This window comes from Neophocaena asiaeorientalis, unplaced genomic scaffold (assembly GCF_003031525.2).
Source record: "Neophocaena asiaeorientalis asiaeorientalis breed wild unplaced genomic scaffold, Neophocaena_asiaeorientalis_V1.1 scaffold246, whole genome shotgun sequence".
NCBI classification, from domain to species: domain Eukaryota; kingdom Metazoa; phylum Chordata; class Mammalia; order Artiodactyla; family Phocoenidae; genus Neophocaena; species Neophocaena asiaeorientalis.
The window spans coordinates 1,874,550-1,898,715 of record NW_020174551.1 but is presented as its reverse complement, the minus strand read 5'-3'; the positions used below and the strand labels follow the sequence as shown (position 1 = coordinate 1,898,715).

The 24,166-nt window shown below is 37.9% G+C and overlaps 1 protein-coding gene across 1 annotated transcript in view; it reads left to right on the top strand.

Annotated features, from left to right (window-relative positions):
• SATB2 (SATB homeobox 2) overlaps positions 1-24,166 on the top strand; it is a 186,940-nt gene that overhangs the window by 1,969 nt on the left and 160,805 nt on the right. Inside the window, exons 2-3 of the mRNA XM_024757394.1 lie at positions 56-283; positions 21,822-21,998. Coding sequence (XP_024613162.1) covers positions 115-283; positions 21,822-21,998 — 346 coding nt within the window. The 5' untranslated portion in view covers positions 56-114. The remainder of the gene's footprint in view (positions 1-55; positions 284-21,821; positions 21,999-24,166) is intronic.

Genomic DNA, 24,166 nt, shown 5'->3' with positions numbered 1-24,166 from the left:
CAGTTTTCCCTCTTTTTTTTTCCCTCCCCCTTTCCCCTCCCCGCCCCCTCCCTAGGTCCCTGTGCATTTTATTGCGACCTGCCGGTGGGAACTTTGTCTCCGAGTCGGAGCAGCATGGAGCGGCGGAGCGAGAGCCCGTGCCTGCGGGACAGCCCCGACCGGCGGAGCGGCAGCCCCGACGTCAAGGGTCCTCCCCCGGTGAAGGTGGCCCGGCTGGAGCAGAACGGCAGCCCCATGGGAGCCCGCGGGAGGCCCAACGGCGCCGTGGCCAAGGCTGTGGGAGGTAACAGCCCGAAGCAGGGAGGCGCGCGCAGCCCGCGGCCGGGTGATAAAGGCCCGGGTGTCAGGGTTCAGGTTGATTAGGCGATGTCGCGGTGTAGGATTACAGGAAGTGAATTCCAGGTTGCCAAATAATGCCCCCGTCGCCTCTCCTCTGCAACTGGTAGCTTCATCTCGAGTTAAAACAAGAAAGTGGTTTACCCGGAGGGTGGCATTTTTTGGGCACTTTGCCACTGTGTGTTGAGGTGTTGGCAGGTTTATGTCACAGCCAGCTAACTGTTTCTAGATTTTCCTAGAGAGCTTTTTAGTGATTTAACTCTTTTGCCTTGCCTCAGAGTATCTGTTGTAGGGATGAAGTTTAGGTGCGTTCGCTTTTATGGACTAATGTTTAATGCTCAGGTTAGTACAGGAGCAAGTGTTGGTGTTACTTTGTAGTTAGGACAGTTCTTCGAGACAAATGATTAACAACTGGGAATATTTCCAGCCACATTTCAAGTGGGAAATAAGGAATCACTACGAATCTGTCAGGCCCTTAGAGACTTTAATGCTACCGTTTTTTTAAAAATAAAGTTTAAAGTCATATGCATTTGTAACTTTGTTATGAATTACAGCACAACAGGTAAAAATAGCATAGTAGTCTTACTGACTGCCTGCTGTTTTTCTTTCCAAGAATTTAATATTACTTAAAATCTTGAGTAGTTTTTGCTATTTAAACAACCACTTTCTTTTAAACTGGTTAGGGAAAGTAATTTTATAAAATAAAGATATGCAAGAAATTTAAACATTATTAAAACATTTTGAGGTTTATATGACATTTCCTTAGTTGTTTTTTAAATATAAATGCACAGTTCTACATGGCATGCAGTTTTTTTGTGTTTGATGTAAATTACTAGTTTAATCTTTTTTATTTTTTGCTTCTAAAGGTTTTTTCCCCCCCTAATATTTTCAGTAGTAGTCTGTTTAATAGAATTCTTATATTAGCCAGCCTGAAATGAAACAAAACCCTGGCAAAAGTTAGGGATGAATTCCCATGTTCTAAAGAGCCATAGTTTGTATTTCCAAGTAAAGCCTTAATTCGCAATATCCACTCCCTTTTAAAGACATTTTATAAACAGACAACAGACAATTTATAAAAGAACAAGTTTTTATTTTTACTTATTTTGCTATTACTATTTCTTCATGGTAGACATTCAAGAAGGTTTGCCTTAGTTCCTTACATTAATCATCTCCCTTGAGAAGCACTCATTCTCTCAGTTTTAACTAAATTATTTGACCATAGATTGTGGCTTATATATCTTTCATTTTAGGGACTTGAAGATATACTTTAATGAAGCAAAAGAAAACTTGATAGTTTTGTGACTCACTTTTTAGAAATAGTGTTTATTAATGTGTTGTCTTGAGATTGAAGCAATAACTTCGGACTTTTCGGATCATTTTTTAGTATATGCATATAAGAAAGAAAAATATATGGTGAATATGGTGGGACCCAATGTGAGGTGGTTATGATAAGTGCTGGTAATGTTGGATTGAAAAACTTTTGGAAATCCTTGGAGAGGATGTGTTCTCAAAGTGGCCTTATGCATTAAAGAAAAAAACCTGGACTGAAATTTTGGTTTCTTTCTAAGCTCACTAAATTGAAAGAAGTCTCTAAACATTTTAGAATGTAATGGTTACCAATTGTGCTTCCCTACAAAAAGTTTTTTTTCCCCCTATATCTTACTGAAGGAAACTGCCTGATTTTGTTGACCTAGGGATACCCTCAGTGTAAAATAGTGGTTACTTTTCATATTTTCTGAGACTATAATTCACATTTGGCCACTTACCATAAATTTGATATAGACAAATATTATTAAGTCTTGGTGAGGAATAATAAATTTGTTTCAACAAGCTCGTATAGTCACTTTTTTCTGAGCTTTAACTTAATTTAGTGATATCAAAGGTCTTAGCTGCTTTCCGAACTGAAAATAAAGATGACATTATTTTGTCTCAGTAAGTACCATTTATGATACTTAACAGTAAAGCGGTTACAATAGTTTACCTATGGTGGATTTTTAAAGATTTTTTTATAAGAAAGATTTTACTCGATAGAACTTAATAGATTGTTTGGAAAGATTTTAATTTAGAAAGCTTTCAAATATAACAACTGAGAACGTAAAATTTCAATAGTACAAAGTTTTCTTATGAATGTTAATGATTATTTTGTGGGTTTAAGTTTATATAGTTTCCAAATGTACATTGAGATGTTAATAATTTTATTTCATTATGACTTTTAATCATGTATATAGACTGGAGAAAAGCAAAGCCTTTTTAAAAATGCACATTCTAAATTTTAAAAATGTTTAAAATATATTTCTATTTAGCGGTTCTTTTATAATTGAAATAAGTTTTTTTTACAACATAGAATAAATATAAAATAGATTATATTTCTATCACCCTACCTCCTTTTGTTTAAATTTTCTTTATGAAGCAATATAATAAGTATAGAAAGCTACAAAAATATTTGTAGCTCTGCATCATTTATTACCATTTTCAGATATATTGCGGTCTTGTCAATGTTGTAAAGATGGCTATAATCATATATATTTTTAAAATAGAGCTCAAAATTTGGGAGGATGTATTTGTCAATCTTCAGTGATTCTCTTTTTAAATGCTCTCCCTCTAAAAATAGGGGAAATCATTAAGTTAATTGGTTGCTCAATAAAATGTCAGTTTATCTTACTGCTTCTGATAAATAGGTGAATAAATGCTTCTGAATGCATTGGTTGCCCTAATAAATTCTGTTGCTGTTATTCTACCTTTTTTAGGGAGAGAGAGAGTTTGCTATGTTTTTGATGAGAACTAAAAAAAAAAGAGAGAGACATAATTTTAGTGTCTGGATTTGACTAGATGAGGTGGTAGAAACACTGTCACAGTCTTCAGGGTTCTGTTTTAATAGGGGACTTAAGAGTGTGTTGTTTACAATGTGGTTAGCTTTAGAAGACTATTAGAAAGTAGATCAATTTTGTTTTGTATTTCTAACACTTTGTAGGCTATATTTGCTCTTATCTAAGCAGTGTGTTTTAAAGCATGTATGTAATAAAATATAAGTGCTCATATGTGTATGACAGTCAGCTTTTATAGAAGGTCCTGGAAAAAAAAAAGGCTAATATCTCTTTAAAAAACATATGAAGGCTGGGAGAGAGTTTAGAGCAAGCAAGAGCACCATGGTGTTGACAGCTTTATATCCCTGCTGGGTAACATTCACTTACTAGAATTGGCGTCCTCTCTCAGCTAGTAATTCACTCCATAAGGATTTTGAAAAAGGATGATTAATGGTGGGGAAATTTATATTTGTGAAATTGTTGATTAAAACTTACAGATCTATTTGAAGATTTAGAAAAAGAAAAGATTATTAAGGATGATGAATATAAGAATCAGATGATCCTTTTACCACCATTAGCATAAGTACCTAAAATGTTCTGCTGTATGTAATGCTTCAGCCACACAACCTACAGCATAAAATGAAAGTGATGCCAATCAAGTTTCCAGAGGAAGCAAGGCATTCTGCTTTCCTCCTGGACTGCTGAAAGGCGCTGGCCAGTTGTGCTTTAATAGCAATAAATTACTGTGCTTCATTCATTGTTAACACAAGCATTTTCATTTTTTAATGTTTGGCTTAAAGAAGAACTTTTCAGACAGCTTTATTTAAACTGAATGAACAGCGCTTGAGTATACCAGATGGTGTATTTGCTGATAGGAGGCATTAAACATCAGAAATCTTTTTGATATTTTTCATTTTCTTATGAATTTTGATGACTTTTTTGTGTGTTAAATCTTCTAGAGTTCAAGGAAAAATGTTTAAACACAGAATATCTTGATTTTTTTGAAAAAAAATAGCTTTTTGGGGAAAAATTAGTTTTTAAAATAACTTTAATTTTGTTGAAGAATTGTCTGTTGAAGTTATCTTGTAACTCTTTGACCCGAAGTAAACCTATTCTTCTTGCTACCAGGCAGCCCTTTCAAGAACATAACTGTCTTGTTGCAAGGGGAAAAAATATCATTATGCAATACACACTGATGTACTCAAATAGGGAAGCAAATGTGATCATTATTGTTGCGCAGGGCCTCATTTAGAGCTGAACACTGTCTACAACAACAGTTAGTTTAATTGTCTGCATGTGGAACATTTCCTTTTAGATAAGAGTAAAAGAAATGCAGTTCAGGTCAGGTGTAGTCACCATATGAGCAGTTGTAGAGAGATATTTTACTTTTTGAAAGGAGGGCAGATATGAAAGAGTATAGATATTGACCTATTGAAATGTATAAAATATTTAGAAATTTGAAACGTATTGTCAACATAGGCAAAATGGAGAAAACTCATTAAATTCATTTTAACCTAGGATGTTATACCATTATGCTTGTAGGGAAGACTCGTTATTACTTTAAAAGTGAAAAGGTTGTATTTCGGTCTTGTACTCCACTTTTTTTTTTTTTTTTTTTTTTTTTAAGGGTTTAAGATCTTTTAAATAGAATGAACTTAGGCTTTGAGGTCATCCAACAATCTAGCATGTCCTCTGTAGTTTTGCTGAGGTAGAAAAATAGCCCTCTCTAAAGTGTTTTCAGTCCTTGGCCTGTTATTAAAATAAAGATATACTTGGTTAAAAAAATATATGCAATGGAACATACACATTAAACAGAACATAGGGTATCCGCCCCTCAAAGTCTTGAGCATAATTTGATGTTTTGAGTAATTTTGGAAGCCTTATATTCCATCAGTAGAAACCCCACTGACCATTATATATTCAAGATCATCTGCAGTGAAATGTGTGTGTGTGTGTGAGTGTGTGTGTGTGTTAGAACTGCATAGATGTCCCTTAAGGCGTCTGTTTTCTAACCACTGCAGACAATAAGCAGTATCCTCTTTTTTCAGGGGGTTGTGACTAAGAGTGTCAGTCTGTACATATTAGATATCCTGTGTTAATTCTTTTCTCCTTGTGTGAATGTGTGTATATATTTTGCCTATCTATCTCTGTAGGGAGGGAAACAGACTAATCATAATTTATTAGATATCTAAGAATGTTAATTTTGAGTTATTTTAAGAGTATGGAAATCAGTTTTATTCCAGGCAAGACATGGTAATTATTTGGTGTATCTGACAAGGCGTATCTGGTAAGCAGTCAAATTTGGTGGTGCTACTTTGATAATTTAAAACTCTTTTTTAAGATTCAATGTGGAGACAGTTTATATGATATAGGAAAAAGACAAATTGACAGAGTTAGATGAATTTCAAATTGCATTATTTTCTTTTGTCTTTTTAGAGTTTTTAGGTTTCTTTTTTTTTTGACTGAAAATAAGGTAGAAAACTTATGTTTCCAGTATGGAGCAAAATGACAATTTCTCATCATTAAAAAAGTTTTTTATAACTAGTAATCTCACATTAGGGGCCAAAAACATGTACATAGTTTATTTCATTTCAAGAAGCCAAACTTTATCTTACATAGCATGTAAATAAAGTTATTTATACTCTTTTACCTAATAAGTAGGCTTTTTTTTTTTAACCTATGTAACTAATGTGTGGTAACATAGTTTTACTATCTTCCTTACATGAATGCTGAGATACAATGGCATTTTGGAACATATTTAAGGATGGAGCATTTGACAAAAGTTGTATGTGTAACAGTTTGTCAGTGGAAAGTGACAAGTGGGAAATGACAAATGAAATGTTGGCATCATCACTCTTTATTTTGATAAAAATGTCTCAATTTGCAGTGATATAATACTGTTTCATTTTATTTCATGAGTTGTGTGAGATGCATAAGGGGAATTTAGATTTTGTGAACGGGAAATTAGCAGCCTAAACTCTCTTTTCTGAAGCTTTGGCAGCAAGTTCCCCCTCCCCCCCCAACTCCCCAAGAATAAGAACAGCAGTGAAATGTTGGATCTAACTCATACATTTTAACTCATTACTTTTTGGAAAAAAAGAAAGAAAGAAAGAAAGGAAGGAAGGAAGCAGGGAAGGAAGGAAGGAAGGGACAGGGAGAGGGAGAGAGAGAAAAGAAAGAAAGAAAAGAACTGAAAATGGTTTCAAGTAGGAGACATTTATGCTTAGCTCAAAAAATGAAGAAGCGCGTTTGCCTTTTGTTTTCTTTATAGGGATTTAAAAATGAGTGATTTCCTTCTGCTGACTTTGTATTGGGCCTTTCTCACTTCCAATTACCACTGCCCTCCATCCTTAATTTAGGGTGTCAATGTGGAGAGCCATGAATTCCTTTTATTTTAAGGTGCAACAGAGGTTTGGAAATGTCTATGCGTTAAAAATTGATTTTTATATACAGAGGATTCATCATCCTCCTACTTACGGATAATGTGATAGATATTTCAAAGTCAGAGTAGACTGCCCTGCGTGGAATTGAGGTATGAGTTAAAACAAAAGCCAGTTGAGAACTTACAGATTTCCAAAAAAGTACAGATGTGGCCTCCATAGGGTGTGATTTTCTTTATTTTCTGAAGTCAGTGAGCAACCAAACATTTATTTTCTTCTTTTACATGAAACAAGCCCCACAAAGACTTCATGCTATACAGTGTTTATGTAAAAATGCTCTATGGTGGAGTTTTCAAAATCATGGAACTCCATCTATACAAATAATTTTTTTTGCTTTCAATTAACAGAATTGTTTTGCTGTTTAATAACAAGTGATTTAAAAATTGTGGTAAAATCAGTATAATTACGAGGCAGTGAAAGGGTGCATCAAAAATTGTCTTCTACAACTTGTCTTTGGCTTCTCATTTGCAAAGTTTTACTTATTCCAGATTTTTTATTAACCAGGTAAAAATGACCTAAAATGGAGTAAATGTGCCATAGATATACAATTATGGCAGTTGGGCTTTTGGTGTGTATTTTTTCCATTTTTAATTGATGTGTATACCTTTGAAAATTTTTAAAATAAACTAGTGAATATTATAGTTATTAGTTTGACAAATGCTTAAAATGAAGAAAAATCCTTAATAGAAATTTCAAGAATTTGAACCTTGCAATAAAGTTATGAGCAAATTATGGCAGTCTTATATTGTACTAAGAATATTATTTGTGCTTATGACACATTAGGGTAGTAAAACTCTCTGAGGGGTGTATATTTCAATTTTAATTGCTCCCAGTATTATTACTGTTGGTTAGTGGGTGAGGCGGATTAGGTTCTGCCCTTAACTAGTTGCCTTATCATTGGAATGGAGTTCTACCTTAGCACAGTGGGCTGTTAAACTATAGCATAACGTAACAAAAAAGATTAAAAAGTTAAGGGGAAACCCTTCAAGCTACCGTATATGAAAAGGGGTGCATTTCACACCAGAGTAAATGTTTGGTGCCTACTGATGATTGCACAGTTATTGAAATGTGCACAGCAGCTCAGTGACTTTGTTTTGTTGAAGACTTGCACAGATATGAACAAATTAATAGAGACTCTAGTTAGAGAAAATGTTTTCCAAAGCACTAAGATCTGACAGAGGTGATTTTCACTTTTCATAGAAACAATTTTAATTTCATAATGTTAAGGACAGATATCTTTTATTTCTTTTAAAAATATTTTTTACTTTTAAAAAAAATTTTGGCTAGAAAGCAAGTGTATCCATTCTTTTATAACTGACTAAGATTGATTTTCAAATTTCCTGATTATTCCCCACATTAAAATTGCATGTTTTTCTTGCGTTGGTTCCAATTATTTATACATACATATAAGAAAAGCAAAAATTGATAGCTTGTAAGGAAAACGCATTCATATCAAGACTCTTCAAATAGCAATGTTTTCAAAACATTATTATTTCTTTTTGGTTAACAGAACAAGAGCTTTCTTTAGTCATAACCCGAAGATGCTAACAGAGCGGCATGATAAATGTCTCTTTAAGTGTCGTAGTAAAAGAAAATGACATGCCTTCTGAGGCAGTGGAGAGTTTATGTTGTTTCGGACCCATTTCCCAAGCAGTGATCGAAAACAGATTACAATAACAATTATACAGTCAGAAGATGCAATATCCATTTCTGCTTTAATTGAGTGAAAGAATAATAAAAACATCATTAAGAAAAATGAAGGGGACCTGTCACACGACGTACAAATTTTTAGTCTTGAAGAAGATGCAGAATAGCTCAAGTACTTTTCACTTACTTTGCTGTATTTATTAGCTAAAATCTGTTTTGGGGAGAGACCATTTGGTTCTTGCTCCTCCCTGGGAAGTTCAGAGAGGAGCCCCCGGGAGGTAGTTGCTCAGGAGACATGAGAAGTGCTCGCTGATTTGTCTTCATATACAGTTTACAATGGGAAATCAGTTTCTTATATTCCACCTGAGGTGTAACTACCTTCTCTCTCTCTCGCTCTCTCTCTCTCTCTCTTTCTCTTTTTCATCTATGTAAATGGAAGTAAAAACTAATGAATGTTCCTCTTGTTACAAAGTCCTGCAAAGTAAGGGTTAGGTGTGGTCTCTGGATCTGCTGTTCTTCCTCCCCTGGCTGAAGGGGAGGGAGAAAGTTGAAGGTGAATAATGAGCACCCTTATTTTTTCTCGGTTCACGTGGGGTGTTGGGGACCCCGAGTTTCCACATGGACACATCACCTGACATTCATGTAGGTGACATAGACTGTCACCTGAGATGCACAGGATCTGGCCTCCATCTGCAATCATTGGAACCATTGAATCGATAATCCTTCACAATGCTGAGCCTCCAGCCCTCATTACCCAGAGTAGAGCTTTCAGCAACTTGGAGCGAGCGGGCTGGCAGCCGCTGAAATCAGTGGCTAGCGTTCTTTCACCCTAGGCTGTATTTCTTACTCTATTCATAGAATTGCGTGTGCCTGGAAACTTGGGTGATGACAGTGGAGTTAGTCCAGACAGTGGAGTTAACCCCTGCTCGTTGTGGGAATACTGAAACCGCAAATGGTGTTGGCCATCAAAGCAGCTGGAGCCCAAGGTTGGACCTAGTGGACAGAGATAGAGGAGACTGTTTCCTTGGTCTGTAGCCAGGAGTTTTCTTGGGTTCAATATTTAAAAACCTTCCTGAAAGCAAAATGAAAGGAATAAGATAGGCAGTATAAACCCTTCCTGGTGGAGTTCTCATGATCCCAGAATTGTCCCAAGCATAATCCCTTTCAGACTGGAATTTATGTCATACAGCTCAAAAGGCTTTTTTTTTTTTTTTAAATTCAGTTTAGAGAGTCTAGTTAATAGTGCCTTCATTAAAATACTTTTGTCAGCAAAAGGTTTTTCAGTTTTAACATTTACATAACCTAACATCATCGACTAATGCCACGAGCTTTAAGGGTCTATTAGTGGTTCCGTTTTTTTTCTGGGCTTTATAATTTAAACCTAAACATTAATTCTGGGAGGAACTTGACATAATGTCTTTTTGCCTTGGAGGGAATTTTTGTTGTACAATCAAAAAAAAACCTATATATTTTTTTTCATACAGTCACCTTCTCCATGTCTCCCCTCCCCTAAGTAAATAGCAGGTAAATAGTCAAGGTTTTAAAAGGGCTTATTTAAATCAAAAAAAGAAGTGATTATTTTAGGTGAATTTAACAATTTTCCATTAGTTCATATTGCAAACTAGTGCTTTTGATATTAACAAAAAAGATCTGTGAGGCTGCTAATGTAATGAAAATATTTTTCCTCTCATACTAAAGTCATGTGGCAAATTTTTTTTTAATAAAATTATATTTGAGAACCCTTGAAACTTACAAATCAGTTACCTGTCTTATTTATTAGAAGCTGAGAGACGTAAAAAATTCTTTATGTCACCTGAAATTATAGCACTGACTAGGAGGAAAGAAGTTGGGATCTCAGTATTAAGTAATAAAGGGACTAAATTTCCCAGTATTAGTTATTTTGGAAAACATACTTAAACTAGGATTCTTAAAATGATCTTTTAAATATATGATATTAATACTATGTTAAAGTTGAGTTATTATAGGAATCTGGTTACAAGGTAATTGTGAAATTAAGAAACAATTGAGGAAACCCTGTGATGATCAGTTGCCGTGATCTGCAAACCAGAAAGTGTTCAGAACCCTAGGAAGAATGCATGCCTGGAAATCGCTCATGGAGGAGAGTGAGGCTAAGTTAGGGTTCTCCTGAAGCTTTGCCGGCTTTCAGCTTACCAGGCTCCATTTAGACAGATTTTTTCCTGTATGTAGGTTTGGCAGATGTGGTATTAGATGACCAAATACCCTTCATTATTGAGGAGCGGTATTATAAGAGGAGCAAATTGTTCACTGAAAGGGAAGTTATTACACATTTAAGACCCAAGTAAAGACATTTTACAAGGGTAAACCAGGTGATTCTGATTTTTTTTTTCCTTCTCAAATGGATCTCCAGGTAATATTCAGCACAACTCACTCGATTTACAGGTCCATTCATATAGGAAGCTTGAGCCTTCAGCACGTTTTTACAGGTAACTTATAACCAAACCCCACCGCCCTCCAAACTAGAGCTTACTATTGAAAGCCTGCCAGTGCCGTTACAAACGGTCATTAGTTCCCAAGAGACTTGGAGGAAAAAAGAACTGGAGGAGAATGCCATGACTTCAGTAAGAACCATTTTGCTGCATGTGTATATTTTTGCTGCCATGGCAAAACTGTCTGGGGGCTGACCTTCATATTCAGAACTGATACCACACACTCTCCCATGGAAATGTATAGAATTCCAATTAGCACAGGGTCAGAGTATAAATGTACCTCTTTTCACACTGTTCCAAGTGGTTAGTGGAAGACAAGCTGCAAAGTAATTCCCTTAGTCCCCCAATAAAAAGATTTATAGCAAGATAATTCTCGGCCCCATAATGGGAGTGTTGTAGGTTTGCATTTGATATTTATAAGACTGAAATACAGTCCATGTGCCCAAACTAAGCATTTATTGTAAACAAGTTAACTGCCGAGAGGTTATATTCTGTCCAACATAATTATATTGAAGATTGATGTATAGCTTGAAAGCAGGTTTGAGGGAGACAGTTCTTTTTAACCAAGGAAGGCTTCTGAGATGCAGCTCTTTTCTTCCTTTGATGTGAGTCAGTGAAGTCGTCTTTCTCGCAGCCAGCCTCTCATGTATATAATAAACACAGGCTTGCTCTCTGAAAACATATGTTTGTTGATCCTACTTCTATTAGCAAAATAAAGAAATGAACCTATATTCACTGAAGCTGTTAGGTACAGTTTCTTTTATCATCTTTACCTGGACCTGGGCAGTGATGGTGCTAAGATAACATAGTTGCTGTCAGTATGGCAGGCAGGTGAGTTCACACACAAGCCTAAACCTACATCTCTGAGTTAACCTCCAAAAGAACCCCTTTCTCCTTTAATGCAAATTTTGAAAAAGAGCCTTTGCCTTGTCTTTCTGTTATCTTGTGTTGAGCTTGTGAGATGAGAACTATTTTTGAAATTGTGGCCTCCCGGGATGGGGAGAAACTATACTAATACGCTTCATTTTATGGCTCAGAAATTATTCTAGAGTTAAAGAACTTGTGAATCCAGGGAGTCTAGGGAGAATGAAATCTTTCTGAGGTTGAGATATTCCATATCTGGGATTACCCCCAATTTAAAATAGTACACTGCTCTTCCAGGGTTTCTGTGCTTTAAGGAAGGTGGAAACTTACATTTTCTTTAGGATAAAGATTTATGACTTTTTTTTCCAGGAGAAAAAAAAAAAGGGTTTTTGTGACACTTTTCAAAGATAGTTAAAAATGGAATAACATTCCTCCTTTGGTTGGGTGGTATCCTTTAGATAACATTAAGAATGAGAATAAGAGTTTCAATGGATTTACATGCAGTGGCTGAAATGGTCTCTTTGGTTTTTTAATATCAAACTTAATAGTATCTTTTGGAAATGATATAAATTATAAAGGGGATGTCAGAAACATAACGTGAAAAAAAGCAGTATAATAGTTTTCTCTGTTCTGATTTTCTTATTTAAATAATTGCTATAAATTGTACAGGTACATATAAGCTTAAAATATCTTGTGTGGGAAGTATTCCATCAGTGGGGACCTGAGTTTCCCCAGTCTGTGTGCTGGGTTTTATTAACTTCATCTCAGTCACAATAATAATATCCTATGTATTGCCATCCAGAGAGCCCAGTGTACCCTTAGGGAACTGCAGAATACACAGCATGATTTTGACTTTCTTGCTTTCTCCTCCTGTTCTTTTCTTTTTCTTCTCCCAGTGTTAGCCATTTCAAGGACCTGGTTGCTGTTACATCTCAGTGGAGGCATTTGTTGGGTGTAAGAATGAGAGTGGCTTTTAGTGGTTGGGAAAGGATGGTAATGGCTGCCCGTCTGTTTAAGCTCAGCCTTGTGAAACCTGCATTCATTTCACAGTGACGATCTTTATACATCTATTAAACATCCATATATGTTTTGCTGTTTGAACCCTAAACATAGACAGTAGGATTTCCTCTTGTAAGGGAGAAAGTCTTTATTTTTCACTCTACAAACTTTACCTTTTCAGATTTTTATTTGATAAAAATCTCTCCACTCTAGTATGATTTCCTTTGGGGCTTTGCACCAGTGTTTGATCTCAACTTTTAATAATTTTGGTGAGTTAAACTCCCCAAAGAAAACATGCTCGTGCTCTGAAATATTCCCACTAGAAATCTGGGTAGTCTTGTCTTATTGAGAGCCGAGTGCTTGATTCCTTTATTAATTCCTTGCTAGAGAACCTCAGTACAGTTAAGCTTTCCTTACCACTACACTGGAGAAATCAATCAAGGGTTTTTATTTTAATTATTAAATTAGATAAAATAACATTTAAGGCAGAGCTCAAAACCTGAGATGACGAAGCAAATGTTAGTATAAAGATAATTTTTATTAACTCCTTTTTTAACTCCTGGGGCTCTGAGTTGCAAATAGCTTTTCCAGAGAGGATAATAAGAATGAAGGGAGCGGCAAGTACATCTCTAGTTCAATACTATTTAAAAAATTATCCTCCCAGAAACCTCCAGAATAAAATTTTACTTAACGGAGAAAGGAGATCCTAATGTTGATGAATTATGGTACAGTCATTTCAGCATGCCATTGAGTCTCAAGGCTTACTAATATATGCATTTCTAACCCAGTGAGAAAAGAACCTCAAGAATTTAGTTTTGAACTTGGGGATACTTACACAGTATGCCATATGTTTGCACTCTTCTGTGATACACAGACTTGCATATTCTACTTTTTTTCCTTTTCTTAATTTTTTTTTTTGATGCTGGGATCAGTAAACATTTTGTCTCTCTGTAGTTACTACATTTAGAAGAGGTGCCGCAGTCCTTCAGTGCAGGACTTGGGTAGGACTGCAGATAAGCTGCCCAGGGCTCCAGGATGTGCACAGTCACAGAGCACAGTGCTGCTACCCAACAGAGTCCTACGCCAGTTGACTGTGATGCCTTCGTGGTGATAAACCAACAATTTCTGTGGACAGTGGTCGTGCAGGGCCCTGTGGTCTGGTGCGCTTCCCCCAGAGAACATGGAGTGAGCTCCTGAATCCACTTGTGCGGATCCTTTCCTAGAAAGCTTTCCTGTCTACCAATGCTGAATGCTGTGTAGTAGGGCCAAAGTGATGTGGACAAGTTAGGTGGCCAGGGAGTCCTGAGACTTTAGAACCGACACTGCCTATTAATGGTGGTTACTAATGTCTAGGTGGAATTAGCATTTTGTTAAAATAAACATTTCTTTTGGGCCTGCTGCAGGTCAGCCTGGGAGTGGAAGGGAGAGTGGGAGGGTGAAGACTTAATCTAAGTCCAGTTCATGTTGGAGAAGGAAAAGACCGGCCTCTCCTTCACTCTAACTGGACATTCTTGACAGCTGGGAATTTGGTTCCTTGGGTCAGGCTTACTGTGGCTGTGTTCCCAGGTGTAGCTCAGGCATTTTTGTTTAGATAAGTAGCCACACTGTGCCTCCTGTGTGCCTGTGAAATCCCGTTTTGCAGATTGCCAGGCCAACTTGATCCTGCCACTGCGTTTGTATAACTGAAGAGTATTGCGAGACCTGGAGTTTATCCTTCAGCCTTCAGATCTGACTTCAGGTTGAATTGTGGCCTCTCAGTTTGGGGACAGGCCTGGAATCAGAGGTCTGGAAGACCAGAACCCATCTCCCTTCCCTACCACTTTAAACCCAATTTGAGCCTTTGAGGTGATAAGTGAGAGGACCAGAGTTTACTAGGCCATCCCTACCCCTGGCCTATTTTTCGTTCTTATCTTCCAAAGTTAAGATCTGCCCCAGGGGCTGCACAGTAGTGTCTGGTTTTACTAGAGAGATTTCTGAAAATAAAATATTTCTTGGTAGTCTTACCTCTCCCCACCTCCCCACAGAGGAAGTGGCATCAAGGAGCTATATTGTTAAAGCTTTACTTGGAGGCCTCATTCTCAGGTCTAAGCAACTGGGTCATGGATGAACAGGAGATCGAATTTCTGCATATGTGGCTTCGTTTGCACTTAGAGTAATTATTAAGTGCATTTTGCCTTCCCCATAATTGTAGGATTGACTGGGCTTCCACCTGTGAACAACCCAGGACTTTCAGCTGTCCCACCTCTGTCTCTGCTCCTGCTTCCTCTTCAGGAAGAGTTAATTAAAAACAAAACCAACAACAAAAACGAATGAATCCTTCTGAGAATCTGTAGTTCATAAGCAAAAGACAGAAAGGAACTTTGGAAAGTGGAGCAGTTTAGGGGAGCTTGGAGGTCCTCTGGGCTACCTATGGGTGGCTCCTTTGCCCCCAGATGTTTTTGCTCTTCCCCCTCAAGACTGGTGAAAGCATGTTTTTCTTTATGACAGTACCTCAAATTCTTTCCATTAGAAGTTAATGTGGGATACAATGTACTTCTTTTACAATGAAAATATATGTGAGGAAATTAAGGGGCTACCAAGCCGTTAAAACAGTGAAGTGTAGCATCTTTTTATCTATTAATCTCTTTGGAATTTCAGCCCCTGGGGGAATGGGAGGCTGGAGTGGAATGTGGAGCCTGGGGCCACCAGAGCTCAGGAGGTTAGTCCCTGGGAGTGAAGAGCAGAGGCAGAAAAGAAGAGAGTAGGGAAGACACACTTGATCCATTTTGAGATTTTGCCTGGGACCCCAAGAAGGAGGTGAGGAACACCCTATCCTTTCTTTCTATTTCTGGTAGCAATTCTTAGCGCTCAAACTTGCCTTTATTGTTTTAGGGTGGGAGGAAGCATCTACAGGTTAATATTGGCGAGTTCTTTCTATTCTTGTCTGTGACGCAGGGTGTGTGTGTGAATGTGAGTGTGTGCTTGTGCGTGTATGAGAGAAACAGAGAGGGAGAGGATATGAGGTTAAAGAGCAAGGAAGTGGTTGTTTTGTTTTTCTAGTAAATTTGCAATAAGAAAAGATAGTTGCCACCCCTCACTCCCTTCTCTGCCAGTCCTTTGGAAAACCCTGTATTATTCACTTGGTCTCCAGGGTAGAATTTGTTTCAGTGTTTCTGGGGTTCTATGATTTATTGATTGTGGTGGCGTGATGTTTTACCCCAGGTTCAGTTTTATACAAAGAACAGATATTTATGAGAGACTCTGCCCTAAAGCCTTTGTAATCTTCAGTTAGCCCAGGGACCTTCTCAGGTAATAGAACCATATCTACTGCCAGCCCCAGGGAAGGGAGTGGGCCCTGTGGCCGCCTTTCTTTTGGAAACAGATGGTTTTAGGAGCCCTTTGAAAGAGGGGAGGAGAAAGGCTGGCCTCCTGTCATCTCAGACTGATTCCTGTCATTCAGGGGGCAGGTCCAGGAATGAAGGTGGACCCAGGAGGCAAAGGGGCTGGGGAGGAGACCAGAGCCTGTGGGCACCACACTAGAGAAGGACCCAATATTTGAGCCTTTCTCTGTCTGTGAGTGACTGAAGGGCAGGATCTGTGTTTGGTTCCTCCTCTGTGCCCAGCACAGTGCCTGACAGGTGATAGGCCATTGAAAGGTAAATTCACTTACAAGCCGCGCAGGTCACCCACTGGATACAGCAAGTGTGGTGAAGGGTCCTTTACTGAAAGCCCACACCTTTAGATTTCTGTGGACATGGGCTTTGGAGTGTTGTTTTCGACCCCCAAGAAAGCTGTGTGCTTGGGATTTAAAGTTGGTTAATCGGAGCTGCTCTGCTCTTTCCTCTCTTGGTTTCTTTGGACATCTTACTTATTTTCCTATAGTTTCAGCTTCCTCATTTATCAGATGAGGGTAATAATAACCCTCCCACAGGGTAAACGTGGGGAGGAAACAAAGGTAAGTATGTATGTCAGAGTACACGATGACTTAGGAGGCGCTGTGCAAATGAGCGTGTTGTTTTGTGTCCAGCTTTCGCAGAAGGCGGTAGAACCCTGTCATCTAGACCCCCCTGCCTCTGGACCTTCTTTCATCTTTCTCTGTTAGGTTAGATCTAGCCCATTAAAGAGTACTTGTTCCTCGGGTCACATTCATGCCAGTGTCTTGTCATTTCCTGAACACTGTAACTGTTCTCTAAAATGAAGGGAAGGGGGAAAAAAGCCTTTCTTTAATAAAGAAGTTGGATTAATATAATTAGGAATAAAACAATAGCCTACAATTTGCTCAGTGATGCGGAGAAGATATCACGTTAGATATTGGAGTTCAACCAAGAATACATCTGTACTCAAGTCTCCTAAGATCTGGAGCACAGAGGAAAGATAAAGCGAGGGGCATCAAGACAATCGCACAATTGTCCTGCTTATCAGTTTGTGGTGTATTTATTCTGGGTCAGAGAAACCACTGTATATGCTGGTATTTGGCAGATTGCTTAGAGCAGCTTTGTCTGATCGAAATGTAATAAGAGCTGCGTGTATAATTTTAAATTTTCTTGTAGCTTCTTTTAAAGAAATGGTAAAGAAACAGGTGAAATTAATTTTAATATATTTTGTTTAACTCAGTGTATCTAAAATATTATCTCTACATGCAGTTCATAAAAATTTTTTTGTGTTAAGTATAATTATTTTTAATTTTTTGTATTAAATTGTTGAAATTGAGTGTGTATGTCACACGCCACATCTCAACGCAGGACTAGTCAACATTCAAGTGCTCCGTCACCACTTGTGGCTCCTGTATTGGACAGGCAATTTTAGAATATATTTTAGAATATAAAGTATGGTGCTTTTAACACTTTCACCCTTTTGCTCTGGGGCCTGTTGAACATTTTTGGCCTTAATTATTTGCATCTTCAGTAATTAGGCCATTCAGTGATTATTAGTATAATTTTTATTCTGAAGAAATGCTTTTTAGGAAGTATCATGAGCATTGATTACGGACCCTGAAAAAAATGATTGGTCTCTTTTTTTTCTCTGTAAAGTGGTATTAATACTGTTTTTGTAGAAAGAAAATCAAATAGGGACTTCCCTGTGGCGCAGTGGTTAAGAATCCGCCTGCCAATGCAGGGGACACGGGTTCGAGCCCTGGTCTGGGAAGATCCCACATGCCGCGGAGCAACTAAGCCCGTGCGCCACAACTACTGAGCCTGCGCTCTAGAGCCCGCGAGCCACAACTACTGAGCCCGCGTGCCACAACTACTGAAGCCTGCGTGCCTAGAGCCCGTGCTCTGCAACAAGAGAAGCCACCGCAATGAGAAGCCTGTGCACCGCAACCAAGAGTAGCCCCCGCATGTTGCAACTAGAGAAATCCCGCGCGCAGCAACGAAGACCCACAACGGCCAAAAATAAATGAATAAATTTATAAAAAAGAAAACCAGATAGGTTTCATTATTTGAGGGCTACATGTCAGACAGTTTAACTACCTTCCACTGTTTAATTGTCACAACCAGTCTAGGATGTAGATGCTATTGTTCGCATTTCAGCTGGGAGGAGTTTGAGCCTCAGAGAGGTCAGGTAAATTTCCCAGGATCACTCCCACAGGTTAGTATGGTAGTGCCAGGACTCCACCTAAGAGTGCCTGCCCCCGGGTGCAGAGCCGTCGTCTCCCCGCACGCCTCTGTTCCCTCTGTTCCCAGGGCTGTGCTGGTGAAGGCCAGATTAACGCTTCATCATTATGCGCGCTTCTTCAGAGATCATGTCATAATGAAAGTGACAATTGAGCATCATAACTAATGACAGTTGGGAAAATGCATTTTTCCAGTAGAGAAAGTCCCGTTGCTTATTTTTCCTCTGTGATAACAGAATTAACCATTTATCCCAATTGTCAGGACAGCTCTTAATTTTTAGCAAATGGCTAGGGCTGTGTGCCTGTCCTCTAGATTAAACCATTTGCTTACCTCCTGCAATTGTAAAAGGCTTAGCGAGGCTTATAATCAAAAGGTTCAAAGTTCTCTCCTTGATCATCTGAAGATGGGTCTGTGCTACAATAAAAGAAAAATAATGCCATAAGCTGTAGGTATAGGGCTAGAACAAGAGTGTCTTTCTTTTTCTTCTTGATCATTTCTGAATTTTTATAGATGCAGTTTAGTTTTATTGCTGTTATTCTTTTGTTGGAACTTATCTATTAATTCTTCCCATTCTTTAGTTTTTGAAGTGCTTTCCACATACTCTCCTTATCCTTTCATCTATTGTCACATTTTTCTTTTTCTTTTTTTCCCCTCTTTTTTCCTGGAGCGAATGGGGGGACAAAATGGATAAATATATTTTTTTGATATATATTTCTACTCATCCTCTTATAGTTTTCTTTCCTAGGGATTTGCTGTTTTTAAAGGCATTTAAAACCTATGCCTTAATTTTCTTCTTCCTTACATTTGACTTCAATTGTACTGTTTTACCCGTTTTCATTTCTCTTGTCATTGTCACTAGTAACTGCATCTATTGTTCCTGCCTTATTCTTTTGTAAAAATTGCATTTCATTGTAAAGATTTCATTGTTTAGGTTGCTCCAATTCTACTAAAAAGGTACATTGTTTAGTCATTAAATATAACCTGTTTATGATAGTTTTTGGTATCACATGTATATGTGCTTTCAGAACAGATTCTGTTATCATACACTTCTGATTAATACTGTTTTGTTTTATAAATGACTTCAAAGTCCTTTTTTTCCCTTCTTATTTTGAAAGTAGGCGATTGCCTGTGAGGGACTGGCGCTTGCGTTTTGGCTGTGAGGAGTTACTGCTGTCACGTACTAACAATTGCTTCCTTTACTCACTGAACTAAAATATTTAGGAAATATTTTGGTCATTGCCATTTTCAAAACATAAGTCTCTACATGGTATATAGATCCTTGTGCTTTAGTATTGTATTTCATCTCTAACTCATGAACTGTTAATATTACTAAAAAAAATTAATGGGGTCTTAAATTTTTTCACTTGACCATAGACTTGAGGAAGATTTATGGTTCCTAAGTAATGAATACATGATAGCTTGTGGAGCAACTGGATTCATTTAAAGGTCTTATCTGTGATTCCCAGATGAGTGACACTTAGATGTTGACATTAGGAACTGCACATGGATTTTCAGCATTGAAACTTATGTACACGCAGGTATTAGTGGTGAAGTAGCTTATGGCACCACTGACTGCACGGCCTTATGTGTGCTTACGTTTAAATCATTAAAAAGAGAAATCAACCTACTTCCTTGGACAAAGATCATATACCAGTATGTAAGAGTTAAAAGGTCTAAATGGGGGCTATTCCCTGCTGGTAAGGACTCTCACGAATGGGTCCTATAAAATGCCATTATGCTTGCTTAGGAAGATTTTACAACACTTTTCAACTGCACTGAGGGCAGGAGCAAGGTAAGGCTTGTTTTCATTTGTATCACTGGAGCCACAAGGGATACCTGGCACACAGTAGGTGTTCAGGGAGTAAGAGTTGGATAAGTGAATGACCACAGAGACAATTTGGAGGAAATCTATTTTATGTTATTCACTACGTGTCTTACATGCAATGGGGAATAAAGCAGACATGTAAGTAAATAAGCATTTGATATGCCAGTGCTGGTCACAGTTAAAAAAAATATTTTGTAAGGCACCACGTGGCTAGGCTCAATTCTCCTCTTTATGTAAAACAATCAGTCTGCTCCATCCTTATTTCCTATGTTCCGTGAGTCTATACCATAGATGGTATATGAACAATGGACGATAATGCTGCTTTGTTGTTCCTTGGCGTGAACACTAAGTTAATAGTTGTCCCAGGTCTGGTATTGTGTGGCTTGCTAGTCTGTCGTTCAGGCTTAGTAATAATTACCGTGATCTTTAATGATAACAATTCTTAATGAGTATTATTAATAATGATTATATTTAATAATTACATTGAACACTTACTACCTTTAATAATAATAATTAGCACATGGGAACCAGTTGCACCACTGTATTATCTCTAGCAGAAAAATCTAAATCTGTGACCTGGTAGTTTGCAGAGTATTTGTTCCCACCCTCTGCTTTCCAGATCAGAGTGAGTCAGGAGGCTTCTAGGGTCTGGACAACAGGGAGGGGCTTCTAGAGAAACTCCTCTGTATTCTGTGTGTGAGAGGCCATACTTGCACGTGTCATTTTACACAGAGGTCTTATTTTTATTGTGAAGTGCCATCATCATGAACAGCCCGTCTTCCACCTCCCCCATCTCTCTGCCTGCCCACTCATCCTTCATAACCTTTGATTTTTCTTGCACGAAGAGAAGACCTGGAGCAGATCCTTACTCCGTAACATACTAATTTGTGTGAATTGTGTAGGGCAGAGTCCATGTTTATTACTCGTATGTTGGTAAAACTTTGATCTTCTTTTGCCATGGCTACGTTTAGATTTAAATACCTGTATGACTTTTTTAAAAAAATAAAAAACGTTTTATAAAACACCTTTGGCGAATTAAACATTTTTTAGCTTTTCACATATTGATACAAAGGAGAGAAATATTTCAGTGGCAACAGATTTCAACAGATTTTCAACTACACTAGTTTGCTTTATTCTTTAGGGTAGTTTACTTCTTTTCTTTGAAAACCAAGCAGAGGTATTCCTTTCCAGTGATAACTGGTGTTATTATATAAAATAATAATTTTTTAAAAAGACAAAGTTTCATATTTGTATGTATATTTTGACATAAATGTCAGTTAAGACTTACATGAGCAGGGTATTTTCAGGTTAGTTGATGGCCTGTTTACCAGGATTTAGAAAAATAAAAGATACAAGAGGGGCTTCTTTTAAATTCCTATTGATTTTCTTGTACATATTCACATAATAGCTTAGGACCATTACTAGGTATCTTACAACATTTCTAGACAAAAGCAGATCTTATCTGAAAATACTAGTCCTGATTAATAGTTAATGATAGGACCATAGATTCGAGGATGCTAGGGTCTGGAAGGTCACTTTTATCTCACCTATGCTCCGGCTGTGAACTTGAGGTCTCTCAGTCAGGACACCTCTGATTGGTGTGCTCCACTTTTTAATGACTAGAATCTGAGGGCTCTGCCACTGCTCGGGGCGATTCTGCTGCAGTCTGATAGTAATAACCGAGGGGAAAAAACCCCCACAGTTTTCCCATTAGGCGCATCTGACTAAGAGGCTTGTTTAATCCAAACCACTGTCCACAGATGATAACTGTCTCTTCCCTTCTCATGATGACTGGGGTTTGCTTTGTAATGTTTGTGTTTTGTTCTTGGGTTTTGTCCCTGCAGGTTTGATGATTCCGGTCTTTTGTGTGGTAGAGCAGTTGGATGGCTCTCTTGAATATGACAACAGGGAAGAACACGCAGAGTTTGTCCTGGTTCGCAAGGACGTGCTTTTCAGCCAGCTGGTGGAGACCGCACTCCTGGCCCTGGGCTACTCCCACAGCTCCGCGGCGCAGGCACAAGGTATTCTCGCGTCTCCCCTCTCCTCCCCGTGCCTCGGGTGTGTCATGATTTGAGGAAGAGTGTGTTCCCCGAAATAATTCTCCAAACAGGGATCGGAGGAGAGTGGTTACATCTAACATCTTTCCCAAACAGTGAACAGCAGGATGTTTCATGGAGAGTCTGGTTTTCTGGTTGCATTGGGAAGCATTTGACCAGTACCTCTAGAGCCACCAAAATCCCATTTCAAGCCATCACTTGCATTTCAGAGTGATCATCATGGGTTTTTTTGCATTAATAACTCTCTTATTTTCTCTAAGTCCCCAAATCGGTATTCTCAGAGTGCTGAGACATTTGACTCCTAACTTATCCAAACTTTAATATGTGAATTATAAGCTTTCAGTTTTCTAAATTTATTTATTGCTTTGGGCCTGCTGCTTTTACACATTATGATCAGCTTTTAGTTAAATAGAAAAAAATGTATGCCTCTTATATACTGTACTTTTGTATCTTTGAAAACCTCTCTGTAGTTCTGATGTGGTCCATTCATTAAAAAAAAAAAATGCTCAGTGTCTTTGTGATCAATTCATTTTACCTATTTAATTAAATATAATTAAATATTAAAATTGCATCATTATTTCAGTGTGAATTGTATAGCACTGGGGAATCCATTGTGAGCTTGTGTTGCCCATTGTTCTTTTATGCCAGATAATTGACAAAACAAATAGCAAAAAATCCCCAAACCTTGGAGAATGGGAAAATAAATTTTTGACCCAATGGAATGATTATCTTTGTTTTTTAGCTGAAATTATTGAACTGTATAGATGATGATAATGGTTAGAACGAAAGGATAGAAACAAGTGACTTCCAGGTCTTGTTCCATATATTAATTTCCTTTATTACTGTCCTTACTTAACATTTGTGTATGTGCCATGGATTTTTGCTACTTTTTCAAATGAATTCCTCTTCATATACTTACTAAGAACTATTAGTCCAAACCTCTATTTATTGAGAGAAGGAAGCTATGAGAGATTAAACAGTTTATAAAAAGTTACAAAATATGGTGACCAAGGACATGGAATTTAAATTCCCCAGCTCTTGACTCTGATTTTGTAATCAGATGATTACTGTTTAAAAGAAGTTTTAATTAAATATTCAAATTATATCTTAGTTCTACCAAGAAAGCAACTCATCTGAAACCAGGAGGTCAAGGATGTTTTTCCAGGGCCATGGATTATTGTGAGTTGAAGTGCAGTCTGAATCCCAGCACTTGGCCTGTCTGGGTGCAGTAATACATACAGCTGAATCGTAGAGTCCACTGCTTTCAGAGCAGTGTGATAAAGGATGATTCATTTCCTTTCCCTGACAACTTTCCTTCTTGTGTGAGGGATTCAAGATTTGATCCCGAGCAAATTGCATAGTGGGCATCATTGCTTTTATTTCATGCTATGTACCTAAATGAAATAAAAGAATCCCCCCTCCTTCCCCCACCGTAAACTTTTCATGCCATTTTAGGGATATTTTTCTCTGAATGTAAAGGTCATTGTATCCCACTGCCTGCATCCTGGTGTGCCAGCTTCCTGTTTGACAGGGCTATCCATCTCAGTTAGCATGGCTGCTCAACACGCCGTGAGCTCACATGTGGAGCACAGAGCACTAAGTGGCCAAGATTTGATTCTTGGCACACGTTCAGGGAAGGGGCTCTCAGGAAATTCGCACGAGGGAGCCACACTGTTCCATTCAGTAGTGTGGCCTGAGAGTTCTGCTCACCCAGGTGAGATCCACTAGCAAGAAATATGGTCTACAGTGGAGGATTAAAGAAGAAAAAAGTCAAAAGTGAATATCTGCTTCCCCAGAGTTTTTGAAAACCACGGTTAAAAATGACTAAATATTACACTTTTTAAAAGTTGAATCAACATCCTGAAGGTGCTCTAGATCATGATATAGTTTATTTTGTAGGTAAACAAGGGTTTTATCGCTAGGTCCTGTACTATAATTTTACAGATGGGGAAGAAAATCACAGTTTGTTTATTTTGTTTTCAATTAGATTGCTGATTTCTGTTTTGGGTAAATGGAAAAACTTGGAATTGTTTATTTGGAAATGAATGTATTAGATCTCTGTTGTCATTCAGATCATCACACTTGTGCATTTTGCTGCATATTTATTACAGACGAAACAGAATGCATGATAA